Genomic DNA, 19,966 nt, shown 5'->3' on the forward strand with positions numbered 1-19,966 from the left:
ATAAATGTAGATCATCTGACCTAAAATAGGTAGTGACGTTTTATCGAGTTAGCCAATCGATGATTACCTTAGGATAATCGTAATTTAACAAGCCTTACAATTGCTTCCAATTATTACACTTCCCTATCGTACCAGTCAAGAACACTCAGAAGAACGGAAGACGTTCATTTTATTTTTAATGAACTTGGTACGATCGGCGACTGCCGATCTTGATCCTACTCTATAAGCATAAATCCAAAGTGAATAACTCTCACCCTCTTATCCACGATCTTGCAGGGGGTCATGAAAGTGACCGAGCTCAAAACGTCGAATCCTAGCGTATATCGATAAACTTCATCGAATGGATCGCCCTGTATTTTTTTCTGTTTAAAATATTAATTCCATATGTTTAGTGGATATTTAGGCAGTTTGAAATTTTGGAATTGAAAACTTGACCAGTACAAGACGAAAGGTAAAAGATGAATTGCGAAAATATTCGGACGATAGGCGCCGAGAAGAATCCGAATGTAATTTATAATTGTGGAAAGTTCAGGGGATCGGTCGTGATGTTAAACATTCGAAATACAGATTTAAGATTCACAGACGGGTTATAATCGTCGATCCAAGCATGTATGCGCACTGAACGCATCGAGATAATACGTACCGTTATACATCGAAACGTTTACGAAAAACCTAAAGAACAAGATCGAGAAGATGATTATAAATCTTTTAACAACCAAAGAGGAGACAATCGTATCAGACAAAGAAAAGATCAAATTGCAGTCAGTAATATCGTTGTTTATGACTGGGATCGCGTGTTTCGGTATCGTTGAGATGACTGATAACACGGCGAACGTAAAAAATGATATAAAAAAATGGATGTACCATGTTGAGAATCTGATCGAAGATTATTTTTTATATACAGACATCAACGAAAGCTGTCTGATTAATATTATAGCCGCAAGTCTGACGCTAATATCATTATAAAATTCATATCTATGATGCATCGGGAAATTCCAAGTTTGGAAATGCAGTTGACCAATAATGGTAGAAATTTTTCAAGCACGCGTAATTAGCTAGACAAACTAGGCTGTTTGTTGAATGTGCTGAAGAATTTCAAACCGTGGGAATGAATCTTGTGGCACATAAATCTCGTACATTGATTCCATTTTCCTATGTTATGTAAGATTTCATTTCAAGCTAGTATTGAATACTGGTATTACATCTGAAAAAAATACTATCGAGCTTATTGCACATATTGACGACGATAATCGCACTTTAATCTGCTCGTCTATCCGATGAAGGATTGGCTTGATACGTTATTCAATTGCCAGATGGTTGGAGTTAAAATCAAGTAGCAGGTACAGTGAAATGCATAAATACCTCAATCTTTCAGCTAATTTTTTTTAGGTCCGAAACAAGCTACGAGTTCAATTCTATACAAATTATGTGACAATGACTATGGTAGCACAATCCGCATAGAATCGAAGTCGCATTTTTATTTCAGACAGAAAACAAGTTGGTCGTACTTACTTTTCAGGTTTTCTTCACTCTTCTGGCCGTCTGCAAGAATTGAATTTTTTTTTTTTTTGGATCAAATTGACTGATTTGATTGAATCAATAGGTGATGAAAAGATTTTATCTGTTCGTGAATTTTTATTGTAATTGTCATGACACATAACAACTTTGCGATTCGCGATGTTCTTTCGCAAAAATTATTATCTCCGTTTTGAATATATTGTTGTTAAATTTCTATATTTCGCAAATCTTATTTTGTGACTTTCGTCGGTATGTCAAAGCAACTCTTGGACAATTTTCAAAACTCCCCGGAATAAGCGGGGTATTATCATTTTTAGACAGCTTGGTAGTCAGTCATTGTCCGACAACAACCTGACTTGACTCTTGTTGCAGTTAGGCTTAATGACTTTTTCAGACTTCCAGATTTATCGTGCGTGTGGGCGACTTCATTATTTTTTTTCCAATTGGCATTATTTAATTTTTTATCATTTCGTACGATTACGGTTTTATCTCAGGATTGATCAGAGACAATTATTACGACAATGTACGTACCTAAGTATAGTCTTAAACCTGAGACTAAATTATATTTACGATCAAGAGTTCCAATGATTAGATACATAATCAAAGGCAGTGATTCTTCAACAGGTCAAATACTGTATTACAACTGTATTGTGTCTCGATCGACAATCAACCGTAACAAAGCTCTTACATCTTGAGATTGTTATAAAATTCGACCTCTGTAAGAAACGATTATTGTAGCGACTGCCTTTACAGAACCCAGACAGTACAACGAATGATATATGATCCCAGTCGATTGAATATGTCACGATTTATCCAACGATCGTCACAATCGGGAACCAGGCGATAGTCACTCAGACTTTGTATGTATAGGTATGCAACCTTTTTTATTCAGATGTCGTGTTTATAGGTTGTGTCGAAATGGGAGTAATTTTGTCTATATTCATTGGCAACATCGATAGAATTAGAAATTCCAAGACTTTGAGTAAACACTTTGAGATGAGATTGAAAGGCGAGAATGGCACCGTGATCGATCAATTCAACACACATCGTTCCGACGAATAGCTTGTACGTATTTCGGTTTAACGGCGTGTTTATGTATTTAATAAGGTCATTAATGCCGAAGACAACAACTAATTTTTTACATATTAAAATATTTTGATAAAGCATTCTTATGTTATGTTGAGTATAAGATATATTAAGTGGAGAACTTTGTGACAAAGAAACGTCGTGGAAGTAGAGAAGAAGCCAGAGCTCCCTTTTGAATTTCGTTGTCGCCCACACTTGAAGGGTGGCACGGTAAAACGATCCAAGTGCCCAAGTATCAAAAACTCCTTTGTTTTTTTTGAAAAATTAACGAAAATTCACATATATGTAAAATATTTTTTCGGCAAGTTACAAATAGTTGATACGGCATAACGGTGTAAGTGCCATCATTATCATTTACCAACAGAGCAAGAAACTGTCCCGAAATTTCATTGGTTACTTTAAAATGATAATCAAAAAGTACTCCTTGGATTTTTTCAAGCTCTTTCAAATGGCCAAACCCCGAGGTAATATAGCAAGCTATTTTCGGGAGAATGATTCGCGAAAATCGATTTTTTCCGTGCTGTAAGATTTACTTTATGCTTACTTTGTTTTACTGATCGGGATAGAGACCGAAATTTCGGAGGTTATTAGCTGTTGATACTAATGCCTTCGTGACGGAGTTATTACACATACTATTAACCCTTCGTCTGCACATCCGTTGATTGCATATATAGGTGATATTCAGTTATGAATATATGAGCAGCTGTGAAAGTTTCGAAAAAAAGCTAGAGATACGGTTTTGTGATGAATTGATTAAACTTTAAGCCTGTGCAGTCAGATTTGCAAAAACAAAAAATGTAACCGTAGGAAAACGTGCTTCAAGTTGACCGTACCGCCCAGCGTTATTTCAGTACAAAGAAAAATTTGGGGTCAAAATGACCGCGTAAAAAAACAGAGAACACATTTATCCATATATACATACTATGCATTGGTCCAACGTTTTACATCGAGTGGCAGCCGACACTTTTGCACGTTGTGCATTCGTTCAAATTGTTTGTTTAGGAGATCCAAATTAGTTATTTACAGTCACGTGCGTTAGTCTACGAGGATTATTGCGAGACACCAGCTTGCCTTGGGTTAAACCACCGATGATTATGACCAGGTCCCGTGGAGAGAGACAGAGGGGTGGAACTTCTTCGGTGACTTATCCTCTCGTGGTTCAGCAGGCCGGGGTTGAAACTGAATCGCGAATCTCTCCAGGTCCGACATCATGAGCACAGTTGCAGCCTCCAGCCTAATTGGTGAAATAAAAGACTCTGACCTCGTGTAAAATTTTTGCGAGCAACTGGATTTGATGAGGCGATGCAAACCTTGAATCTTCCTGACCGGAGGATCCAGAGCGACTGCCTTGATCATCGCTGACTTTACCGTAGTTAGCTAATTTTATTTGTAACCTGGGTTTCATCGTCTCTCTCTCTCTCTCTCTCTCTCTTTCTCCTCTTCATATTCCGATACCTCACACAGTGCCAGTGTAAGTTCGCAGTTCGTGTTAACTTTTTTTTTTTACTTTGGATGCTGATTAAGAATACGTATTGGTCTTTCTCGGCGATCAGTCTTGAACTGCTGTAGGTCTTAGTTCAAAGTTCGCAAAATCACTTGACCTTACGACTGAAAAAAAGCGACCTCGCCGATATGCTTCCCTTCATGCCTCCGTAAGTCAGAGGGTTCTATCAAGATCTACTTCAACAAAATTGAGTTACTGTACTGTTCCACTGTTTCTCACTAAAATTTCACGATTTCGTTACAAAATTACGTTCGTTTTGGCACTTACACCGTTTTCAACCCCTCTACAGCCCACCATTTTGCCCCGTAATATTCAAAAATTTCTAAGACTTTGAAAATCTATAACTAGATCTTATTCGTTAATGTTCAAGCTTTTAATTCATATCTGTTTTGTAAATTTAATATCGCAGTTGTGTTTTCAATCAGTATCCAAAGCTAAAAAAAAGTTGGCCCGAACCGCGGGCTTATAACACTGGCTCTAAGAAATACTTTTCGATTTTTTTAACAAATTAATCCATCAAATTTGGGGCAGTTCTTGTGGAATTTTGAAAAATCATAACGATGGCACTGACACTGTTTTGCCATGCCACCCTTGACTTCATTTTACGTATTACACAAGAATCACTGCATTGCAATCTGTGGTAGAATGAATTTCATGATTATTTCCAAAAATATGGACCAGGTGGTGAATGTTGTAAGTATTTGCAAAAACTTGATAAAGTTTTATGACCATTCCCATTGCCAGCAGCTGGAGGTAGAGAACCACTTATGTAATTAAAAAAACAATTTTATCGGTTCCGAAGTCAAATTTGTGGGTGTGTTATCGGCATCATGTTATACGTTGATATTGTTACACGTTGATAAAATAAATTGTACCTTATCTAAAAAAATATGACTGAGCCACAGACGGTAACCGACAGTGATGGTCTTCGTCCTATTGCAAGTCGCCGATAAAGATGTTCGACCCATTACTGAGAAACTGGACTAATCCAATGGTAATAACTGAAATACTGGAATTCATTTTGGATGCAAATTTCTAAGATGATATCTAAAAGACAGCGGGTAGAACGTATATCAGAATACATTTTTCAGAAGTGGATGGGCAAGGTAAAGCCATTATAAAGATCAGTATAAAAATTTAGAACATAGAAAAATATGGTATGGAGCAAGATGGGATACCGTTTATAGCATTGCCCCCTCTTGCCCCGGTAGTTACTTAAAAATAAAAACCAAAATTGTGACAGAAATACAAGCAGTGAAATTTAAAACCCATGCTCTCATCTACTGGTGCACTAATTTCTGCTGAAAATAACACCTGTTTTCAAATTATTATGTTAAAATGTTATATCAATGTCACATAAACTATTTAGAGGGATCATTATAAGAAAAACGACGAATTATCGGTTTTTTCTGCAGCAGTGAAAGCTTTTGGTTGCGGTCATTGGTTGCGGTCCGTGAAAGACACTAAATGTCACTTACGCTTTCGTGATTAGTGCATTGTCTTGCGTGCTGTGACGTCTGTCCCGTCTTACCTCACCTTCCCCTAAGCCAGAATTATGCCAAGTAGCGTAATAACAATTTTTCTCGAGTACTTAAATCAGTCCCAAAAGTGTACTTGCCGCATCGTAGAATAAAATAGGAAATTGATCTGGGAAACAGAAGAGCAATGACTCACTCCTTCTTCTTCTCTTTGTACGGTTCAGGTAAACTGTCCGACGAGACTTGTTTGAGACGTATACCTTTCACGGAAGATCTGAGTGGAACGCTGTAGCTTGGGTAAAGCAATTATTCCGATCACTAGTTACTTTTCGATTTTTACGGTATGCGGGGATACTTGCATTTGAATTATTTGGATTTGAACGTAAAAAAAGCGGTATTTTGTTTTCTGACACGAATACCGCAGATGATCCGCAATACAATTTAATTCATCGGTCAAAATACTATGGTGTTGAATGCCGGAAGATGAACGGTACATAGAAGGAGATTTACTATCAAAACTAACAAACTTATAGTCTGTATTACTATGACCGTACAGTGAAAATGTCTCTCAGCCACGTGAAAAAAATATGCGATACTCGCACATCGATCCTAGTATGATCGCAACTGTATTACTAATTATACTAGATACAGTAATGTTCATTAATGCCTTGGGCTTTGAGCTGACTTGTTTTCAGTCCGACACGAAACGCGAGTTCGATTCTATGCTAATTATGTAATAATGACTCCCAATCTCTCACTTCGGAAAACAAGTTAGCCCGGATGCCTAATTAGGCATTAATGAACATTACTGTACATATTTGTAAAATTTTTGTAGTTTAAAAATTAATGATATTCGGCGATTGAAGAGTGGAATTTTATAATCGAAAAGGGAAACCTGGGACTATAAATAATGTTTGTTTAATTACATCTGCATATTAACTTATGCTCGTATAATTGAGTTTTAGGAGAAACTTACAACTACACAGAAATATGGTTATCGATCCTGAGATATACCGATTTGTTCGATACCCAAATTCGTCCCAATGGCTTATTGCACGTTATCTTTGTGAGAAGAAAAAGGTTCTGTGTAAACAACCTCGTTCAGTTTTCAAGAAAATCATTTCTCTATTGCATTGAGTAAATTGCCTAATGGATTAATAATAAACAAGTAAATGTAAGAAGATCCTTGGAAAATATTAGCCGAAGCGATCAATTAATAGTGGTGGAGAGCCTCTTACGGTGGCTCTACGATCAGAACTGTACATCAGGAATTGAACATTGTCACCTCATCGTGACTATCCTTTTCGTAAGTACACCTCTGATAATTTTACCATGCTTATTAAGTATCGTCGCAGGTTCAAGATAGTGATCAAGGATCCAGCGACTTGTCTGACACCGTTTTAAACTCCGTAGTCTTGTGGAACTCCTCTTGTATATCGCGCAGAGACCTCTGCTTGGTCTCGGGGATGACGAAGTAAATGAATATCATCGAAAATACGGTTATCGCAGCGAATCCCCAGAACGAAGCGTGGATTCCGTACTCGTCAGCGACGACTTGGTAGAGCTTGGCAACGGCCATTCCACCAAGAGCCCCGAATATCGAGGTAACCATAGTCGCCAACGCTTTAACGTTGCATGGAAATATTTCCGAAAGTACGACGTAAGGAAGACATCCTAGTCCTATCGTGTACACGATTATGTAACCAACGATAGCGGTAACCGGAAGCCAAGAGATCGAACTGACATCGACATCGACCGCTTGGAGCTGGAAGTACAATGCTTCTCCTGTGGATTAAGAACGATTTTTCATTATCTCAATTTCATTGACAAGATCAAACATACTATAATTATATTCAGAATCGCTATTGGGTTGGTCTTATTGTTCTTATCACTGGTGGTGAGTGTCGTGCTATCGTGTCGTTTGATCGTATTATGAAATGTGCATATACCGAAGGACGAATGTGCGTAACAGATTAGTGTAATCAACACTACCGTATCGATAATCTATCGGTTGAGATATCGAAGTAACCATATATCATAAAGATAAGCTGACGTGAGGCCAGCTAAGAGCGAATAACTGAATGGGTCAAAATATCGCGATAATTTTTTGGCAAAGTTTGTGATGAAAGTTGATATCCTACCTCCGAGAAACAGGATCGAACCACAGGCGGAAATCAACAACAATGGCTTTCGTCCTGCCAGGTCAACAGTGAATATGGTGAGCACTCCACTGAGGACTTGAACCACGCCAATAATGATTACGGAAATACTTGAATCCAGGCTGGATCCCGATGCTTCGAATATGAGGCCACTGTAGGCGAGCACAGCCCCAATACCGCTGAACTGTTGGGCTATCATCAACCCGATGACGATGATCAAAGCCTGGCCAAGTGGATTTGTAAAGTGTATTCACGTTTTTCAAACTAGAAGTTGGAAATTGAGAGGTTGGCGCAACAATAAAACGGCGCATAGTACGAACCTTGCGATTTCCAGGTATCATAACCAGCTCCTTAACTGTACCAGCATTTTTTTGATCGAACTCTACATTCTCTTGAACCTGCTTGAGCTCCTCGATCACGTTACTCGTCCCTCTGAACCAGAGCAAACTTTTCTCAGCGCGATCCATCTTTCCCTTCATTACCAAGAAGTACGGTGACTCTGGCATCCAGAAGAACATCAGACCAAACAGGAGTGGAAACGCTGCTCCCATGCCAGCTAGAGCCACGGGGCTGACCCACGGCCCGACACAGTAGGTCAACAAAATACCGGCGTTCAGCATATGGTTTATCATGGCACCCAGCGCGCCCCGAATCCTGTCGTCCGCAATCTCTCCCAAGTACATCGGTGCCACGGTGTAGGTGATGCCAGAACCAAGACCGGCGATGAACCTTTAGGAGGAGAGAAAGGCGCGGCAAAGATGTGAACAGAAAATTTCCGGCTCGTGAGTTGTTTGAAAACCTGGTGATTGCGGGTTAAATGGAGATGCAGAAGAACTACAGCACCTTGCTATGGCAAACCACCAAAAACTCGGCGCGAATCCAATCAGGATGCAAGAACTGAGGTAAGGCAGAACCGTGAAAAGTAGGGACCACTTTCTGCCCCATTTGTCCACCACTGCAGCTCCGATGAGTGGACCGAATACACATCCAAATGTAAAGAAACTCACGATCCATGAACTTTCATCCGATGTCACGGTAACGTTGGAATCCTCGTCCAAAAGCTTTGGCAGCGAAGGAGCGGACCATCCGAAATGAAAACCGGCGCATGCCACGGACATGGTTGCTGGAAAACGCACATGGTAAATTCCGGCGTGATGAACTTACATGAAAGATAGATGCTCGAATAGCGTCTTGTTCTTTTTCAAAAACAAAGTATCGTCGTACACGCGATCTCTTGGTTTTTAAAAATCGCACTTACTGACTACCATCTATTGATCGAGAGCGATGTTCCCAAGCAATGCATACATCAACACCCTCCAAAGATTGCGTGACATTATTTGACAATTTTACGTTACTTTTGCAGAAAAGCATACATCAATTCCAGGATAGACATTGGCTCTCACCTGCGAACCCGGCAACTGATTGCGTCATTACCTTTGACTTTTCCATATTTTTTTATGGACACGAACACGAGCGGTGGACTTGAACACGAGCCAAAGATCACTAAACGCGGCGAAGCAATTGTTATCGTTGAAATATCTAACCGAGCATAGCGGATTAAACCCCTTAAAAATTCACCAATCCCTTTTATCACATAGGTGGTTAAGGATGAAGATCGATCAGAAGTACTGATAACGATAGCTCTAATCGATCGACAACTAATCCCAGACCATAGCCAAGATCCAGCTTTACCACTTTGTTCCTTGAAGCTCTGCTCACACTAGACTGATCCTCGACTGAAACTGACTCTGCAGGCGACAACATTCTCTTGAACCCTGACCCGATTCATTGGAAGTGTAAAGTTGGAAAATGTGACCTCATCGGTTAGTGGTATCCGTCAGAATTTTACTTTCAAAATCGTTGTACGTATGCTTGTGTATCGAAGACAAAGTGAGATTAGGATGTAAATTGTGCACCGACGATCTTGATTGCCAATTCGAGAATTCTAAGTGGACTTTCACTGCTCCTAAAATTTAATTGTCCATGATCCAAATCGCGTCCGTACAAGCACAATTATTTCCCGCATGCAATGCGTGCGGCTTCCACGATTTCGGATGTGCAATTGATCAGTGAGGTAAGGTAGAATATCAAAATCCCTATAGAAATTGCTTCGTGATAATTTATGGGTTTTTTCGAAGGCAATTGATTCGGGTCTTAACCGCAAATTCAATCTTCCAAAAATTTTGTAGTAACATTTCGACATGCGTAAAAAAATTTCTCAAGCTCTTGAAAGGAATGGTTATAAGAAGCTCTGTTGGTATTGCGACGACAATTTTCATTGCATTCGTCGATTTTAGAATTGTTCTGTTTATGATTTTCTTAGACTTTCTATCACATGACAGCCAGTAAACGCCGTAGCATCGCTAGGAATGGCATATATTTAGGAAGTGACAGAAATTTGAAGAATACAGGTGTTTTCGTTATTATTTTATCTTAATACTTTAATCGTGGATTTGTCATGCAATCATACAAGTTAATCAATCAATTTTTGATCAGCTTGTAGCGAAGACTCTACCAAGTACGCCGTTCACATTTAACTTTCCGTTTTCTGTTTTCAGAAAAGAAGAATTTATGAGTGAGTGTGTGTATGTGATTAATGTTTTTGTTCGACAATATCTCGAGATCGAGTTACCGGATTTTCATGACATTGGGGTGAATCAAAGCGGTTTTTTTAAATTTAAATTTGGCGTATTCAATATGCTGAAAAAAACTAAAAACATCTGGATTTTTATGAAAATTGTTACTCGAAGGTTCGTTGGGTGGCTGATCACAAATCTGAGGTCAGATTTACGAAATCCAAAATAGCGAAGCCAATACGGTGGTAAAAAAATCTGGGTAATATTATTCGGATTTCAGCAGAAATTAGTAGGCAGAGGTTTTTTGGCTTACCGATAACGAATCCAAAGTCAGACTTCCAAAACTTGTAATGGTGGATCCCTTACAGTGGTTCAAAACACAGAAAAAAAAATCATCGTCTTTTCATTTAATATGGTATCTGAAGGCTTTTAAATCGCTAATCAGGAATCTGAATATGTACTTCAAAATTCGAATTGTATACTATTATTTTTTTCCGCCAGCTTGCAACATGCAATTACGACCAACGAAACGCAGACCTTGTTAAATTTTCACACTTTCAACTTTTGGTCGTAACCTGTAATCCATTTCCGAAATTCTCTTACGGCTCAGTCAATGTACACTGTTCGCAAGAATATCTAAAATCACAAAAAAATATTAACTCGCCCATGACTAGTGTCAATTTCAATCAAGCAGATTGGCTAATGGTCTCCTCATTCGCTAATTCCCGTTGGTCACTTACTCTATAGCCCGTATTGATGCAGATTAAACCAAAGTGCCATTCTCACTCAAGTGGTCGCTCTCGTCGTTCGCGTGTTGTACGATGTATCTTTGCACACCACATCTGAGTAATACGATCGATTCCGTCTTGGAAATCTCAAAAAACAAAAAAAAAAAAAAAATACTGGGTATGATGCGGCACACGTATCTAAATAAGTATAATACGTGATGCTATACGGAGCAAACTGAATGAATTATTTAATGAAAGTCTGTACGGAATTATTGTTCAAACATAATTTTCAGGTCTATACAGTATACATATTTACTCAATTACTGTACACACCATTTCTAAGCCGCAATTGGCAGCACACGAATGCTATTTATAGACCGCTTACCCACTTTTGCAAGGTACCCAATTCCAATACACCTTGCGTGGAAACGAAACCCCGCGAATATCAGGTTAAACCTGCACCGCACAGGTAATGTTTGTTCTGCTTTAATTCCGCTTGACAACCGCAAGTGATTATTTACGGATGGATTATTTTAATTTACGATTTTATTCGGGACCAGCGCGTTTGGTCGTTAGATTTTCGTTAAACTGCAACAGTCAATAAAGGTACTAATTGAAATTTTTTAAAAGCTGCAGATGGAACAAGTTTTTCGTTAAACCACAAGCAAGATCTAACAAACTTTGTTTACTGACTATTTTTAAAATATTTGAATAATCAACAGAAATAAACGCAAAATTAATGATTCACACAATTCTTGTCTATTAATTTCAACGCAATTGACGGTCTATATTATTTAATTATTGCACGTTATTTTCTTTATCATGATTAACAATGCCGATTGTGAGTATCGAAGGTATCTATAAACGGTTATCCCAGCCACGCACGACGAATTACTAATACTCGTACCATAGTAAACATTTACGAGCGATTAACGAATAAAAAAACAACCACATAGGTCTGAATAACCGCTCACCACTGGTTTAATTAAAGCTTGAATAATAGCGTTTGATCATGTCTAGCTATTTTTATTGTAACGTCTTGAATACTGGCAAAACAAAATCGTGAGTGTTAATATTTTAGTAATTTATGAAGAAACAGGAATCGAATTGAGAGGCGTGGTGCTTCTATGTGGTTTTTCGCGTTGTACAATCGTACTCTTTTCGTTTCATGTACACGTTCCTATATTGTAAAATTTATGGGACGCAAAACGAATCCCTGATGTATGCCCGAAGGTCTTGTCTCGCAGGTAGGCAGGTACGTGAAATGCCTTCGTAAATATCCTATTCTCCTCCGTCTTGCATGTAACTACTTAACCAGATACTGCAATTTGTCTGCTGTAGGATGTGCGCGCCATGCGCCGGTATGACGTCAAAAATATAAGAAACATTTATCGTGCGTGTTAAGATTTATAATCCAGTACATTCGGATACAACGCAAATAGAGCAATGATTCCTCTCATCGACCGTTCATTTTTGTAGGTCAAACCGTGCAATTCACAAATATGACAGAGCAGCACCTGCAATGCAGAAAACGACTGGGCGAATTCAAATCTTTGTATGAAACTTGTGTAAACTAGGATGAAATTGTTGATACATAAAATTTTGCAAATGAATCGAAACCACGGTATCACAAAATCAATACGGCCGCCGTTAACAGGGTTAAGATTCTATTTCGATATCTCATCCCAGAAAAATCGACGGCAAGAATCGTGGACTTCGGGAAATCATCCCTGATGACAATTGTCCATGAAAAAAGATCTCAGCGTGATGCGAAATTTGCCCGTATCACTTGCTACGGAAAACCATAACTGTCCGTGTTTCGGAAGGCACTCCTCATCTATGGGACGTTTCGAAGAGATCCTTGATCTTCGGTGATCGAAGTGTAAGTTTTCGAGGTTCGGTGGGAGGGTTGAATTAATTGAGCTTATAATCTACGCCGACGTCGAAGCGTGGCAAGGATCATCGATCAGCCGGTGCATGTGCCGTACTTGCGTGCGTATCATCGTGTTAATTAGAGTTGCAGCGCAATTTAAGTGATGCAATCAATGCTGCGAGGCGGCGAGGGACGTCGAGGGCGTCCCAAGAGTCATGAGCGTCGTCGTCGTCGGTTTGCTCGGCGGCGCAGGGCAGGGAGGAGCAGTAGTGTCGGTATATTTATGTGACCGTCCTGGCGGGCTGCTTCCAAATACAATTCAGTGAAAGCATCGCAGGGATCCGCAGCAGCAGCAGCAGCAGCAGAAGCGATAACCCGAGTACCAAGAGTGCGGTGCACTGATATGACTTTTTAATTTTATGTATCTAGCAAATTTACAACCGAGCAGACAGTAGCTAGAATATTCTAATAAACTGTTTCGACACTACGCGAATAATATATTATACTATAGTGCAGTGACCCTGTTAAATAACTAGTTTAGACGTACGTAATTTAAACAGTACGTTGTGCGCTGTGACAAAATAATCGCAATCAGCTGACACGTGTTGTTCGACAAGCAGTCTGGGAAAAAGTTAATTCTATCCATCCCTGCATCCCGTTTTTCTACGTGAGTATTTCTGCAGCGAGAAAACAAGAAAACTGATTCAGCAATTTCTGGTCCGTTAAATTTTAGACTGAAAACTATTCGTTTCCCTTCAAAGGACGTGTTCCGTTCAATCCTGGAATGCGATGGAATTTTCTGATAGAGGAATTCCTTTGGTTCAGTTGATTCGTTTATATGGAAACTAGAATCTGTATTTATTTGAGAATTAGACGATCCGGAAACTCGGATAGTAATCATTTCCTGCGTATTAATGTTCACCGCTTCCTTTCTGCATGCTGTAAATTAATTCGGAGAGGATTAATTAAAATCACGTGGGGCGTTCGATCTACCGGTGAAATTTTTAGCGCTATGAAATATCGTAATTACAAAATAGCTTTTACCCTTGTAGAGTTTGAGTCTTCCGTGAAATTTTCAGTCGATTCATTCATCCCGGCTATTCTCGCATTCCCATTAAAAGTTGCACGTGTTGCTCCCCGGCTTTTTTGAAGTGTACTCCAAAACCTTATCGTAAGTCGATGCCTTGCTTATCACTATCGTATTTTTACTCCCGCAGCGATATGGGAGGTTTGTTGTCTTCATATTGGGGATATTCCGGTGATGACGAATTAGATCCGGCCAGCGGTCTGACAGGAAAGCAAAAAAGATTGGTCACAGAAACGTGGGGGATCATGCGACAGGATCCTATGAAACTAGGAATAGCTGTTATGATGAGGTGAGTGATTTTTATTATATCGCCCTCGAATTTATTACCTGATGTACGATTCTAGTAGCCTATATTTCATTATCGAGCATGAGAATTTACTCGCACAATGATTTCGTTATAATTTAAATAAAATTTGCTAAAATTTGTATTTTCACCAGATCTGGATTAGAAGTGTAGACTTACGATCACAGTATGCTTACAATGTAAGTCTGATTTCAATGGCTAATCAGCAAATCGGTAGCAAGCACTGATTTCGATGCGCAATTTAATCTTGCGGAAATATTCTTATCTCATTATTACCAATAAACTATGACTTTTTACGATATGTAATCAAGCTAACTTGAACTTAGATACGAATTTTCCTATTCGTTATGCAGATAGAAATCATTCTGAATTTCAGCCTCCATGAGAATCAATAGATACGTGAACAGGGTAATCGTTGGATCCAATCCTAGTCAGATCATTTTTTACTTGACTGATTAGCACAAATGTGACGGAAGCAGACGAGTAATTTCGCGGTATTTCGACTCAGATGAATTGTGCTTTGCTACTTGATGGTGGGATCTTGTTGCTTTTTCTTTCTTCTCTGACAAAACCCCGATACAAGTTGTCCCTGAATAACGTCTACATCCGGTCTATATAACCCATAAGATGTGACTGATTACGTGAGGTTGTTCAAACAACTTACCTCTGACATATTTTCAACAGATTATTCACCAAACATCCCGATTACCGGAGCCAGTTTCACGCCTTCAAAGATACACCCCACGAAGATCTACCGAAAAACAAAAGGTTTCAGGCTCACGCATCAGCCATCGCAAACGCGTTAAGTACCATCATTGATTCCCTGAAGGATCCAGGCTTGCTGGAAGCTATTCTAATATCCCTTGGGGAGAAACACCATAAGCGTGGACAGACGGTAGAACAATTTAACGTGAGTTTGAGCTTTGACTTATTATCTTGACAGGTACGTTGGTTTTATCGGAATCGAGAATAGTCCAGGACTCTAAGCTATCCATTCTAGCTATTGAAAATATTTACAAAAATTCGATTCTGTGTCCATTGCTGATCACTACACGCGGCTTCTTTGTTGGAAATTTAAATTGTCCTCTATTACCCGCTCACGAACTGTCCTCGCCGGTTGACTGTAACAATGGTCGTATTGATTTAATATTCAGTTCGCGTCTGATTAGAAATTCCCTATTGCCAAGGTGAAGAGCAACGTGCTTCAATCACGATGCTCCATAGAGATAAGCGTGCCTTGTTAGTATGCGAATAATTACAATGGACACGTATTACATCTTGTTCGATCCTTCGTTAATAGAAAAGAGCGAAGCATGAAAAGCCACCTTTCATACCTACGTCGTCAGTATTACAGTTATCGAATCAAGCAACTTGCTTCCCAAGTATTATTTAAAAAAATATTATACAGTATGCTTGAGAAATGAGATCAAGGTATTAGCGATTCATTTACTGCCAGTGCCAATGCTTTGTGATAATTTCAGAATCTAAAACTGGTACTGTTGGTCGTCTTCAAAGAATTTCTGGGCTCGAGGTGGACGCCAGAAGTGAATAATGCCTGGAGCAAAGCTCTCGACTTCGTGTACAGCATCATCTTTAAGGTGTACGCGTAGTGATTAACCCGAATAAACAAGGCTGAAGGCCTCGTTCTTCGGGCGCAATATGTTGTTGTTAACCATAACCGACGTTCACGGAGTTTACCGGCGTAGAAGGAATGACGTTCTTTTTTACATAGCAATGTTATCGCAACAATTGTTTATAATACTGCTACACCTCGATGTAACTACGGCGGCCTGAAGAACGATCCCACTTATATCGTAAACACATGACGATATCGAGTTGGCACGTTGCTGAGTTGAGAATCGTACCAAACGAATGTGACTGAGGGTTAATTATGATACGATGGATATGCAATCTGAAGGAATTTACACGTTTCTTTTTTATTTATATTAAATGTATGTCTGCACATTTTTTATTTTATTTTCTTGTAATAATAATATAAACAATCAAAGTTTTTCAAACGCCCGTTACTGAATTTCTCCCGCATTAATCATTCGGTTTGTACTCGGTAATATTAAGGAATCACCAGATTATTATACCATCGTGGTTCTTCCTGCAGGTGGATTTTAACACATTAAATTTATCCCCTTGACCGGAGCTTCGCGAAATTCAAACCAGTTCACGAACTGATTGCTACAGAATCAATAAGAATATACATGTTTTCTTCTTGCCTGGAATTCTCTACAAATATACATGTGCCTAACAAAATTGCTTAGCTGCGCATCAATATTCTATTGAATTTAAGAATCTTCGAGGGCGTTTAATAAATGAAATTCGATCTCACTAAATCTTTGCATTCGCATCACCATGGAGTTTGATTTTTACACTTACTGTTATAAATTAATTATTATTCATGCAACTTGGCTCGTTCACTGTAAATAAAAATAAATGAGTACAACGGAACGGCTTCCGTTTCCTTTCTTCATCTCCTTTTCCTGGGCTCTTTCGACATCATTAAATAACGTAATCACTTGGTGACCGGTACTGAACTAACAAAGCGGCATTAAAACGCAAACGTTCAAGCAATAAAAGATAATGCGATGTGATGATGAATATCTGTGCGAGAAGTCAAGTCGAGGGGTTATCCAACCCTTTTATTAGAAAGCAGATAAACAACCTTAACACCGCTCCAGGTTTTGAAGATCTCATTAATTAATCGAGTTGGAAAATTCGTGTGAATTAATCTACAAAATTTGATTCTACTTAGGCCGAGTACGAAGCAGTGGATCAATATCGCGTAATGGATCACATTGGTATTCTCCAGCTTTCCCTATTCAGGAATAATTATTACATCTTGCGGAAACTGCACGTACGTACCGTGCCTTCCTTGGCCAATTCACCTCGGTAGTGAATTAATTTAAGCTAATTGATTGATACAGCCAAACTTCTAATCTGGAGACTCTCCCTGCACTCTATTTGATTACGTTTTCAGTCTGATTTGATTCTTGATTGAATGTCTGAGTATCGTCAGTTGATAGTTCAGGTCACATATAATAGTACAATTCGCGTGATGTTGACTTTTCAGAATAAAAATCAATCTGGACCTAGGGTAAAAAATGTATACTGAACATCAATTATGCTACCAGACTTATACCTCATACTTCAGCCTCAGAATTCAAAAAATTGAGTTAGTAAACTTGGCTGACAAATATGTACAATAATCGGCAAATCATTTTGGACTAATTATATTATTAACGATAAATTATAGCCCGAGGTTTTTGAGTCAGATGTATACAGGTAAGCAAATTGAATTCTCTTGTCAGACTGATATCAGGTTTTTATTTCAGACTGCCAAGCATAAATATATTGATGATATGATATAATCACAGTATGTTACACGAAACACCGCAGCAACGTTTCTTCTTCTGCGATGGCGGAAGTGAATCCGTGCTTGGTAGTAAGTTTTTCTTACTGTCACTGAGGGTAATTGAGGTATTTTGCTTCTTTCGTTTTTTAATCCTTTTTTTCTTTTTCTGTTTTTCGCCTCTCACGATTGACCCGCTCCTCCCACCCTTTTCCTGGTCGATGGCGCTTGAATGAGAAGTTTACATGCACATGCATTATCCGAACCAATCGAGCAGTCACTGGATATCACGAATTAATTTTACCCTTTCAACCAATGTACCGGCACTTCCAGTTGACTGTACTCCACAGGGTAATTACCTATTATTATTCCGCTGTTCAAGCGAAAGCCTGACATGGTGGAATACCAACAAAACGCAGATCACCGCCAAGGCAGTAAGCGATAAACTTAACGTGGCCAACATGAGAGTGTCCACAGGAAGCCAAGGATCTTCTTCAGGGGGCTGATCCGTTGACTCCGTCGTTTCACCAGATCTGAGGTAATGAAAAGTGCTTGACTAATTAGCATTGTCCTTACGACTCGTGAGGCGGAAAAGGCACTTGCTTCGGTACTGGGTACTTCACGGTCTACAAGGCACCGGACTCAACTTGTAAAATACGTGCAGGGTTTGAGTAACGTGAAGTAATTGAGATATTGATTGAAAATTTAGACTTCTATTCAGATGAAAACGAAATTCCACGCGACTCAACAATCGGGTATACCTATGAAAGATAGGAACCAAGCGTGCATAGAAACTTTACCGCACAAATGTGATCGCGGTATTAATTAGGAAAGAGATGGAAGAATGGAATGTACGTAGAATCGTTGCTTCCAACTCTTATGTCGACGGTATCTTCTGACTCCTGGTCACTGAACGGATTGCGCAATGCTCTATCCAGATCATTCCGAAGCTGCTTGAACGTTGTTTTTCCTAACCAATCGGCAAGGTCATTGTGTTTCAACTGACGCAGACGGTGTTCGACGTCTTCATGAGTTTGCCCACGACCCTCGCCTGGAGAACTATTCCAATGAAGAAGTTGCCGAAGGCAGGGGATATCATCGTTCACTTTTCTTTCTAGGTAAGGGAGCGATTAGGTATAGTAGTTTAGAAACTGTGCCAATAAATTATACTGGGGAAAACTGTAGACATACCGGCACCTGATATACTTTCTGGAAGTTCGAAAGAATTGTAATGAAGTGCCGCTACCAGACGTCGACATTCCGAGGGGTCAAGATGTCCAGCTAGATATTCGAGCTCGGAAAGATTGATGTCAATGGTGCACAGAGCTCGGTCAACCTTGCTCGTGGAGAAATACAGAAATAAGAGGGTAAACATATAGGTTGTATAAGTGACGCGTATCATCTTGCGCGTTTCGGACTGAATTTCCGTGACGGTAATAAACATAAGAACGAGGTCTCTCACGAAAATGAACGTACGAAACGTTGCAAGTCACTGTTGGTGTTACGACAAGAACGAAGAAATATGTTGGCTTCGAAAATGCGATTTTTATTCTTCTGTAAACCACTAATTTAGCCTAAGCACTATCTTGTGACCAGTATGATCAAAATGAGGAGGCACAATAAGAAAATTGTGGAACAAGCTGCTGAGAGAATCCGTGCAAAATAAGAAAACGTTTGCCGATTTATGATAGCCGGTTTGACTGTATTTCTTGTTTCGCTAGTCGCCGCGATTTGAAACGATGCGCGATCGACAAATTCTCTCCGAAATCACGTCCGAACAATGTCTGAGTGAATCGATGCTAGCTCTTTTCGAGATCGGACAAAATTATATTGGAGAGATTCAGAGATTCCAAATTTTAATGTTGCGAATTATGCTCATTAAATACAATAAATTAAATTGAAGGTCCCTTGTCCTGGTCATTGGGTGTCTTAGCGGTGTCAAAAAAATACAACATTGTCGTCCGAATGACTGTAAAGATATGACGAGAATGTTGTGATCTCCAATCGCAATTTCTGAATCGTTCATTCATTTTTCAAGATTCTTTACATAAAATTACATCTATATAACGCTATAAAGCTTCTGTCTAGTATCACTTAATAAAGATGCCATATTTCTACGGACAGTCACGAACATGGGAAATTAGAAAGTTGCGAAAGTAATTTTCTCTTCTGCGATACAAAAATTACATTTAGTTTTAGAACAGAGTCGCTCGGCAATGTTCAGAGATGTTTCTGAAGGTTACCTAAACGGTTTAAATCAGGAGAGGAATTCTGTAATAATATGGATAACTG

The 19,966-nt window shown here is 39.2% G+C and overlaps 3 protein-coding genes and 1 long non-coding RNA gene across 9 annotated transcripts; 1 reads left to right on the plus strand and 3 right to left on the minus strand.

Moving 5' to 3' along the window:
* Positions 1–6,488: 6,488 nt before the first annotated feature.
* LOC124306041 (facilitated trehalose transporter Tret1-2 homolog) lies at positions 6,489–11,173 on the minus strand. Of its 4 annotated transcripts, none has more exons than XM_046766155.1 (5): positions 10,635–11,173; positions 8,589–8,868; positions 8,066–8,474; positions 7,728–7,968; positions 6,489–7,371 (listed from the first exon to the last, which is right to left on the minus strand). In XM_046766155.1, the coding sequence occupies exons 2-5, from the start codon at positions 8,861–8,863 to the stop codon at positions 6,956–6,958; spliced, it is 1,341 nt and encodes a 446-aa protein (XP_046622111.1). In that variant the 5' UTR covers positions 8,864–8,868; positions 10,635–11,173; the 3' UTR covers positions 6,489–6,955. The 4 variants fall into 4 exon arrangements, with proteins under 4 accessions (XP_046622111.1, XP_046622112.1, XP_046622109.1 ...); XM_046766156.1 differs by lacking the exon at positions 10,635–11,173 and adding an exon at positions 9,180–9,264; XM_046766153.1 differs by lacking the exon at positions 10,635–11,173 and adding an exon at positions 9,149–9,264.
* A 2,014-nt stretch (positions 11,174–13,187) lies between these two features.
* On the plus strand, positions 13,188–16,771 carry LOC124306044 (hemoglobin-2). Of its 3 annotated transcripts, XR_006908496.1 has the most exons (5): positions 13,191–13,589; positions 14,140–14,298; positions 14,998–15,223; positions 15,795–16,265; positions 16,430–16,771. XR_006908496.1 is itself a non-coding variant. In XM_046766163.1 (4 exons), the coding sequence occupies exons 2-4, from the start codon at positions 14,144–14,146 to the stop codon at positions 15,921–15,923; spliced, it is 510 nt and encodes a 169-aa protein (XP_046622119.1). In that variant the 5' UTR covers positions 13,188–13,639; positions 14,140–14,143; the 3' UTR covers positions 15,924–16,325. The 3 variants fall into 3 exon arrangements, 2 of the variants coding, with proteins under 2 accessions (XP_046622119.1, XP_046622118.1); XM_046766163.1 differs by lacking the exon at positions 16,430–16,771 and having other exon boundaries at positions 13,188–13,639; positions 15,795–16,325; XM_046766162.1 differs by lacking the exon at positions 16,430–16,771 and having other exon boundaries at positions 15,795–16,325.
* On the minus strand, positions 13,352–14,145 carry LOC124306047 (uncharacterized). The gene is made up of 2 exons (XR_006908500.1): positions 13,953–14,145; positions 13,352–13,861 (listed from the first exon to the last, which is right to left on the minus strand). It is a non-coding gene; the product is annotated as an uncharacterized LOC124306047 (long non-coding RNA).
* A 1,258-nt stretch (positions 16,772–18,029) lies between the features above and the next one.
* LOC124304766 (uncharacterized) lies at positions 18,030–19,049 on the minus strand. Its single transcript, XM_046763382.1, has 3 exons — positions 18,866–19,049; positions 18,530–18,788; positions 18,030–18,207 (listed from the first exon to the last, which is right to left on the minus strand). Exons 1-3 carry the CDS (start codon positions 19,047–19,049, stop codon positions 18,030–18,032), a joined length of 621 nt encoding a protein of 206 aa, XP_046619338.1.
* Between the last annotated feature and the right edge of the window lie 917 nt (positions 19,050–19,966).

This window comes from Neodiprion virginianus, chromosome 5, assembly GCF_021901495.1.
Source record: "Neodiprion virginianus isolate iyNeoVirg1 chromosome 5, iyNeoVirg1.1, whole genome shotgun sequence".
Taxonomy (NCBI): domain Eukaryota; kingdom Metazoa; phylum Arthropoda; class Insecta; order Hymenoptera; family Diprionidae; genus Neodiprion; species Neodiprion virginianus.

Bases quoted from the DNA above. Each gene is read 5' to 3' on its own strand.
- LOC124306041 (XM_046766153.1), bottom strand. From the start codon at position 9,194: ATGGAAAAGTCAAAGGTAATGACGCAATCAGTTGCCGGGTTCGCAG. The intron at 8,869-9,148 runs GTGAGAGCCAAT...TGCGTTTTCCAG, and splicing joins ATCAGTTGCCGGGTTCGCAG to CAACCATGTCCGTGGCATGC. The intron at 7,372-7,727 runs GTAGGATATCAA...CTTAATCCACAG, and splicing joins TTCGATCCTGTTTCTCGGAG to GAGAAGCATTGTACTTCCAG.
- LOC124306044 (XM_046766163.1), top strand. From the start codon at position 14,144: ATGGGAGGTTTGTTGTCTTCATATTGGGGATATTCCGGTGATGACGAA. The intron at 14,299-14,997 runs GTGAGTGATTTT...TATTTTCAACAG, and splicing joins GGAATAGCTGTTATGATGAG to ATTATTCACCAAACATCCCG. The intron at 15,224-15,794 runs GTGAGTTTGAGC...TGATAATTTCAG, and splicing joins AGACGGTAGAACAATTTAAC to AATCTAAAACTGGTACTGTT.
- LOC124304766 (XM_046763382.1), bottom strand. From the start codon at position 19,049: ATGTTTACCCTCTTATTTCTGTATTTCTCCACGAGCAAGGTTGACCGA. The intron at 18,789-18,865 runs GTATGTCTACAG...TCCCTTACCTAG, and splicing joins AGAAAGTATATCAGGTGCCG to AAAGAAAAGTGAACGATGAT. The intron at 18,208-18,529 runs GTACATTCCATT...TCATTACCTCAG, and splicing joins GTTGGAAGCAACGATTCTAC to ATCTGGTGAAACGACGGAGT.